Source organism: Quercus suber, unplaced genomic scaffold (assembly GCF_002906115.3).
Source record: "Quercus suber isolate HL8 unplaced genomic scaffold, Cork oak 2.0 scaffold_169, whole genome shotgun sequence".
Classification (NCBI taxonomy): Eukaryota; Viridiplantae; Streptophyta; class Magnoliopsida; order Fagales; family Fagaceae; genus Quercus; species Quercus suber.
The window spans coordinates 1,148,339-1,156,725 of NW_027069629.1; the positions used below are offsets into that span (position 1 = coordinate 1,148,339).

The 8,387-nt window shown below is 30.8% G+C and overlaps 1 protein-coding gene across 1 annotated transcript; it reads right to left on the bottom strand.

Annotated features, from left to right (window-relative positions):
* Positions 1–96: 96 nt before the first annotated feature.
* On the bottom strand, positions 97–5,591 carry LOC112033480 (fructokinase-2). The gene is made up of 4 exons (XM_024066245.2): positions 5,117–5,591; positions 2,057–2,389; positions 693–809; positions 97–456 (listed from the first exon to the last, which is right to left on the bottom strand). Exons 1-4 carry the CDS (start codon positions 5,528–5,530, stop codon positions 325–327), a joined length of 996 nt encoding a protein of 331 aa, XP_023922013.1. The 5' UTR covers positions 5,531–5,591; the 3' UTR covers positions 97–324.
* Between the last annotated feature and the right edge of the window lie 2,796 nt (positions 5,592–8,387).

Here is an 8,387-nt window from a genome sequence, read left to right on the forward strand (position 1 = left end):
CCATTTGCAATGACTGGCATGTCAACCACGCTCTTGATCCCATCTTTTGGATGAATAAACTAATAAAACAATGCAAAGACTAGCAAAAGAGAAAACTTAAAAAAAAAAGTTTATTATTAATGCCTCGAAACACAAGCCTTCCCATCATTACAGGCAGGGAAAAAGGAGTAAAAATGAGCGGGTTCACACCCTTTTTAGTTGAACTGAAAAAAGCAAATCCTATGCAAAAATTACAAAAGCATTTAAAAAAGAAAAAAAAAGAAAAAATAAAAGAAGTGCTCCAAAGAAAAAGGTCGTTGGAACAATGAAGCACAACCAAGTCTTTTAAGCTCCTCCTTTAATCAGGCTGAGGGCATCAGACTCGGTTGGGAGGGCAGGGATTGCTCCCTTTTTGGTAGTTGTAATGGCTCCACATGCATTTGCAAATTTGAGAACGGCCCTTAATCTTGGTTCATCCTGCAACCAACGCATGGAAAACAGACATTAAGGGTGGGTTTGATTACAATAAACAGGTATAAAGAACAAAATCTAATTTTAAAGATGATCCTTTAATTTAGAATTTTAAGAAAGCATGCATAAACATCAAATATTTAATTCAAATCTAAGGAATGCAAATTTGTAACACCATAAAAAAATAAATGGGGAGCTAAACACCATCTGAATGTACAATTACTGAACAAGCAAGTACTTACTTCTAGTATGGATTGGTCATCAACGATCTTGCAGAGTAGGGCACCAACAAATGAATCTCCAGCACCAGTTGTATCCACTGTGTTGACACGGAAAGCCTCTACCTCTCCATGGAAGTTCTACGTTCAAACAAGTAAAGATATCACCAAGTGTTAAAGACAAATATAAGTTTCAGGTTCAGCAATCTAGTACAATTTCAATCTTCCAATAACAATTCATATTAACGCTCAGGTGAGTATCAAACTTGATTGCCGCCTATCTTATGTTCATTAAAATAACACATAAAACTTTGATTAAAATATTAAAAAAAAATTCTGCATAATGACCGCAGAAACCTTCTTTGTTTTGATTTAAATAGTGCAAAGCCCCATTATTAGAAATCAAGAATTCAGCTAGACCAAACCCCACAGATGGAAAATAAGAGTGAAACTCACAAGTTAGCGGTTGGCCTATGAATAAAATAGTTAGGTAACTTGCACCAAAAACAAAAAGTTAGGTGACAGTAACATTATTTTTCAAGAGCTTTAGACGACACTATCATAAACATCCCCACTTGCAGTACGACAAAGGGAAACAAAGCTGACAGAAAAGGATAAGAACGAAAGCAATTTGCAGTGGCCAGGCCCAAGGCCATGATTGAACCAACTCTATAGTTTATCTAGTGTTTAATTTTTTTATAAACTGGTAATGGTTATCTAGTCACCTTTTTTTAATTTATTATAACAACTGCTAGTCTACAAAATAACACCCCCAAAAAAATACCACCCAGTAATGTTATCATTACTATTTTTATAATGTTGTTGCTAAATGACATCTTATAAAGAAAGCAAAAATCAGATCAGCATTTGGAAATGACATGGGGAAGACAGAAACATGTAACATGATTACAAGAGTTCATACGCTGTAAAGGCTTGGTCAAAAACCAACCACCAGCACTAAAATCTAAGTCTAACAAAGACCTAAAAAATGAGGGGCCTGTGTACATTGTATTGTATTACTAGAGTTCTGATAATTCAAGTTAAACCAAATGGAAATTCGTATGATGCACTCTGAACACAAATAATGATGTAGGGTGTGACCCACAAAAAAAAAAAAAAAAAAAATTACAGTGTCTGAACCCCAAGTCAGTTAGAATTCACAAGCTCCCCCTAAAGGCCGAGTTTCCCATGTCCCCACCAACACGCCAATTTGGGCGTGGAAGTTTCATTACTTCATCCGTTAAGGTATCACCTACCCATTATTAGAGCTAACAGGCTAGAAAGTCCATTTAACTTTTTTTTTGGACAATAGCTAACAGTCAAAGTTCAATAGGAACAAAATAGATAAAGCAGTAAATTAAATGAAGTTAACCCCAACACCGACATACCTTGGTATAGTATCTGCAGCCCAAGTCACCAAGAGTGACAAGGAGGAGCTTCAAGTTGGGGTGCCACAGTGTCATAGCAGATTCGTCATCAATCTTATTACTCCCTGTGAGGAACTCTAGCTCCACATCACTAACTTTGATCAAATCAGCCTTATCCCAAATGCTCTTAATCTGCTCACGGGCCTCCTCTGGCGATGGCCACAGTGGTAGCCGGAGGTTGGGGTCATAGGAGAGCAGGAGACCAGCATCTTTGGCCACCTCCATTGCCTTTAGGTGTGCTGTTCTGCATGGCTCCACAATCAAGCTTATGGATCCATAGTGAAAAACTTTGGCCTATATAAAATAATAAGAAATTTAATATTAATTGGACTTTTCTCAACCAAAAAAAGACTTGATCAACTCCAACCGTAATTATTTATAAAACGTCAGCCTATAGATACGTACAAATATAATTGGACTCAACAAAGTAAACGCTGTTAACAAAAACTGCTTGTTCGACATATTTTATTGAAAAAAAAAAAAGAGGATTGAAGGGCAGGTAGTGAGTCAATATCTGGTGCTTGTATACCCTACCAATTGACAAATGGTCGGTTGTTAACGGGTGCCTGTTAACATCCATTTTAACAAAATTTTAATATTACTTTTATGAAAAATATAAATATATATATATATATTATTAAAAAATTTAATTACATTTTTTTATACAATTTTAATATTACTTTTATGAAAAATATAAATATATATATATATATTATTAAAAAATTTAATTACATTTTTTTATACAGAATTTCTAAAAATACTTCATAAAATAATACCCTTAACACATTAATTAAATTTTTCCATAAATAAAAAAAATTATAATTCATTATATGCTCCCCAATTGTACACATAAAGAAAGCAAGGTAAAAGAATACTGCCTTTCTAAATAAATAAAGTGCATATTAAGAAAATTGTAAAAAATGAAATTGAGAAAAAAGGCCTGGAACGAAAGGAAAGGATTAAAAGACAAGCAAAAATAGAGGACCATATATTCCTCACATTGTATTGTGAAAATTGCATAAAATATGTACCCACCAAACCACCCACCAACCTTTTTTTTTCGGTGCTTAATTAACTAACCACCTACATGGGTCCCACAATATATTTATATCCTTATACAACCAAAAGTTCAGATCTTTGTAATGCGTGACAGACAAAAAATAATCTTGATACTTAACTTAATTTCAGAAGAAAATAAAAAGACCCAAAAGTTTGATTTTTCAAAAATTTATAATCTTTCTCTTTTTGTCTGATTTTTCAAAAGTTTGTTTATTTTTTTCCAAAAACGTATAATCTTACCTTTTGGGACACATGATCATATTAATTTAGCATGCCGTAAGTTCACATGGAAAGTGGGAACTAAATATTTTATTTTATTTTATTTTCCAAAATTAGACGCAAGAGGCAATTCAATCTGGAACACAATCAAACACAATCACAGATCCAAAATATATCCTCAAAAGTCAAAACAAAAATTGCGTGACCAATAAGAGAGACATGAACTTAGCCCAAAAATTAAAGAAAGAAACCCAAATAATAAGAAAGAAAGCGCGTGTGATAACGTGAGAGTGGGCACTGCGCGTGGATTGTCAGTCAAAAGTCATGTTCTCACGAAGTTCACAAAAGCACTTAAGTCAAAGATGGATATACTATGCACGACACGTCACAGTGTTTCCAGAGTCCAACTAATCCACTCTTCCTTACAGCGAGTGACTTCCACTATAACATTAAGCCATCTTGAAATATATATATATATATATATATTTTAAATTAAAGCATTAAAAATATGCTAAAATTATTATATATTTTATTAATAAGTGTTAAAAATTGTCACATTATCCCCATAATAAAAAATATTCACAATAATTACTTTATTTTGTATTTAAAGTCATCCATTATGTTATTTCTTATTTTTTTTCAACAAAACAAAACAAATGTTTGATAATCTTTAAAAAAAAAAAAAGGTACGACATACAATGTCACATCCATCTTACTACACTGCACAAACACATCTCAAAATAAAAAAATGTAACTTTATTGTTTGACTAGACTCATTTGAAAGGAAAAAAAAAAAAAAAAAAATCAAATTTTGATTTTTTACTACTACTAACTCCTTTATTTACTACTACCTAGGTTTATTTTTAATATTCACAATAATTACTTTATTTTGTATTTAAAGTCATCCATTATGTTATTTCTTATTTTTTTTCAACAAAACAAAACAAATGTTTGATAATCTTTAAAAAAAAAAAAAGGTACGACATACAATGTCACATCCATCTTACTACACTGCACAAACACATCTCAAAATAAAAAAATGTAACTTTATTGTTTGACTAGACTCATTTGAAAGGAAAAAAAAAAAAAAAAAATCAAATTTTGATTTTTTACTACTACTAACTCCTTTATTTACTACTACCTAGGTTTATTTTTTTTTACTAAAATTCAAGAATATTTCACAATTGGCTAAAAATAGTATGCATATATCTAACAAAATGTATCGGATCCATATATTTCATCACGAGTCAACAAATTATAAAATGGGGTATATTTATATATTTATTTTTTTAAAGTTGCTTATAATGAATCAGATCTCTTATTCAATCTAGAGACTTTGAAATCCACATAATTTATATATTAATAAGACATGAACCAATAAAAATTTTAGTAATTCAACGGTTTAGAAAATTGTTGTTGGGTCTGTGGAGATCCAAACACGAGTAGGACCCACTTGGGTCGCCATTGACGACACGTTTTACAAGTGACAACACGTGAGAACGCAGCGAGAATCTAGAAACAGTGGAAGAAAAAAAAAAAAAAGATCCCCGCCTAGATCTACTCGTGGGACCCACCGTAGCCAGCATTATATACTTATGCTGACCTGGCAGATCCCACATATAGAATTTTCCCAAAACCCACACCCCCCTTGACCGCGCGTGATCTTCGCTCCCCCCTCTCTCCCAAAATTAGCACACACAGAAAGAAAGAAAGAAAGAAGATTTAGAGAGAGAAAAAGCTTACGGATCGAATGAGATCGAGATTGAGTTCGTCGGGAGTGAGGAGCATATCGGCGCTAGGGTTTCTGTAAAACATGAACTCGCGCTCTCCGTCGGCGCGTAGAGTCACGAACGCGAGCGCCGTGCGCGCGCCCTTGTCGAAGTTGATCCCTTCGTCGACGACGCCGTTTTCCCTCAGAATTCCGGCCAGCATGTGCCCGAACTCGTCGTCGCCGAGTTTCCCGACGAACGCCGCTTTCCCGCCGAGCCTCGAGACGGCGATCGCCACGTTGGCCGGAGCGCCGCCGGGAGCCTTGAGGAATCCCGGTGCCTCGGCGAGCGACACGCCGGACTCGGTCGGGACGAAGTCGATGAGCATCTCGCCGAACGAGACGATCAGGCCGGCTCCGGTCTTTTCAACAACGCCATTGTAAGCCATCGCTGAGAGATTTTTTTAGAGAGAGAAAGTGAAGGAAAAATTATCTTCTAGAGAGAGAGAGAAATTGTATTGGGTAATGTGAAAACAGTGGGCTTGATATAGGGCCCACTGCCAACTCATTGGCTATTTTACTTTATCAAAAAGAAAAAAAATTAAATTAAATGAATATAAATTATGAGAAAAATGAGATATAGAAATCAGTGAAGTTTTAACTCTTATCTACAAAGTATAGTTCAGATTGGAAAAGAACACTTTATCCTTGTCCATAATAATTTCACTGAACTTATCTACAATGTCAAAGAAAATTAATTTTTTTTTAAAAGTGTTTTATTCTTTAACCAAAAAAGAAAAAGAAAAAAAAAAAGGAATTAGGTAAAGATAAATTTAGATGGGAAATGTATCATATATGAGTTACGGAAATTAGCAAAATTGGTTGATGAGTTTATAACGTTTTGTCTACATAATTTCTCTCCAAATTGGAAAACAACACTATGTCCTTATCTTTAATAATTTCACTTTTATTTTATCAAATATGGGTTACAGATATTCGTAAAATAGGTTGATGAGTTTAAGTTGTAAACAATAACATTTTATCTACGATAGATCTCTACTCCAAATTGGATAAAAACACTTTATCCTTATCTTTAGTAAAATCAATGAACTTTATCCATAACAAAATATTTAAGAAGAGAGTTAGAGATTGATTGGAGTTGCTCTAGTGAGCTTAATATCCTCTGGGCTTTTTAGGTAATTTAATTATTATTTTTATTAAAAGTTATCAAGATATCTCCATTATTAAGTTTTTGAAATTACAATTTTTTTAAAAAAGTCCTATCTATTTGAGTATTTATTAAATTAGTCAATAACGGGTGCAATGCACTTTTCAACAAAATGTGATTTTGAGTCATTTTAAGAACACAACAATAACCTTATGGCCCAATAATATTTAACCCCTTTCGTTTAATTTATTTCTCTTATTGACCATAAGAATAGGTAGTGTTTCCACCCAAACTTATCCATTTGGTAAGATTTTTAATTACTATGAATATTATGATTTTCGTGATGAATTCAAATTCTTTTTTTTTTTTTTTGAGAAACATGAAATCAAATTCTTGGTTGTTAAATTCTAGAGAAATTATATTTTTAGTGTTCCAATATTCCATAGGTTTTAAGAAACTAGTTTTAGAAATTTTGAATTTAATATAACTTTAAATGGGGAGGAAAAAACTGTCTGGCCATTATGGTAGATAAGACCTAATAAAGATGGTTAACCAATTTTAAACATAATTTATTACTTTTATTTTTTATAGATAAGATATTATTTCAAACATATCTTATTTTATTTAAGATAATACAATAAACACACTAATTAGTTTTTGATGTAAATAACAATAAAATCTTATATCCTCAAATTCAAAACAAGAAAATTTATCAATTGTACTAACTAGATTCTACATGATTAATTACAATTCCAATTGTGTGCAAGACACTGTTTTTCAAACTCTAATTATATTAGTCAACAGAAAACCTATAATTTTGGTAATTCAAGAAAATTTCTTTAAATTTTCTATTTTAAATTATTGCCAAATGAACACATGTTTACCTTTAATTTATAAGGGCAGTATAATAATATAATATAATGTATTTTCTTACATGCACCTTAAAGTATATTTTTAGTTTAATTTGTAGCCTAAATTATGGAATTATGCAATCACCCTCTCAATTGGAATTTTCTTCTTTTGTCATATGACACCTTATTTTTTTGTCACATGACACCTTATAAGTACATTATAAAGAGCAACTTAGTTGTTATAATTTAAATATATTGATAAAATTTTAAAAAGTACTAGAAGTAATTACACTCCTCTCCCTTGAGATTTGAAAAAATGACACTCTACCCCAAAATTGAAGGGAGAAAACATTTTCTTCTCTTAATATCATATTGACCAAGTTTTGTTAAATTAATATTAAAAATACTGTGTACTAATATGCCCTTTGCTTAATGTCAAATTTCTAAAATGATCTTATTTCTTAATTAAAATTCATTAGTTTAAAATTTTAATTAAATTGTATTCTAAAACGTTAAGTATGAATTTTCTTTTTCTTTTTCTTTTTCCAATAGATTATGGAGAGATTCACCATTGCAAGTGTTTTGGTGATTGATAAATTTTGCATTTTTATTCTAAATTTTTTTTTTTTACTAATAATGATTAAATTTTTATATGAGATTATAATAAAAATTTATAATATTTCATTACAAATATAAATAAAATGGGGGGAGTGTTAATTTCTTCAAACTTCAAAAGAGGGGAGTGTAATTACCCCAAAATACTATCATTAAAAATCTATTGCCAGTAGTTTCTAAAAAATTAATATGAAATTCATTATTTAATTTTAAAATATTTAATAATATAATGTAATTTTTTTAATTTGATTAAAAAAATTTTGTGCATGATATGCTTTTAGTCTTATAACTTTGAAGTTTTTTTTTTCTTTAATTTTTATTATCTATTTTACTGTTCAATTCCAATTATATTATTCATATATTTTCACAATTTATATATAATTTTTTTGTTTATTTATGCATGCAATGCAATGAATGCATGTAGTAGAAAGAAATCCTCTTGGTTCTTTTGATTAATTTATATGTTTTTTTATATTAATTTGGGCAATTAGTGCAATGCACAAAAAAGTTTAAACAAATATGATTTTTCTCTCTTTTATTTTTGTCTAATTAAATATGAAATTAATAATTATGATAATTATTGATAGACATTTATTATGATTATTTATATATATATATATATATACATATCAAACCATTTAAAAAATATGATAGGTCAAGATTTTAATTGAG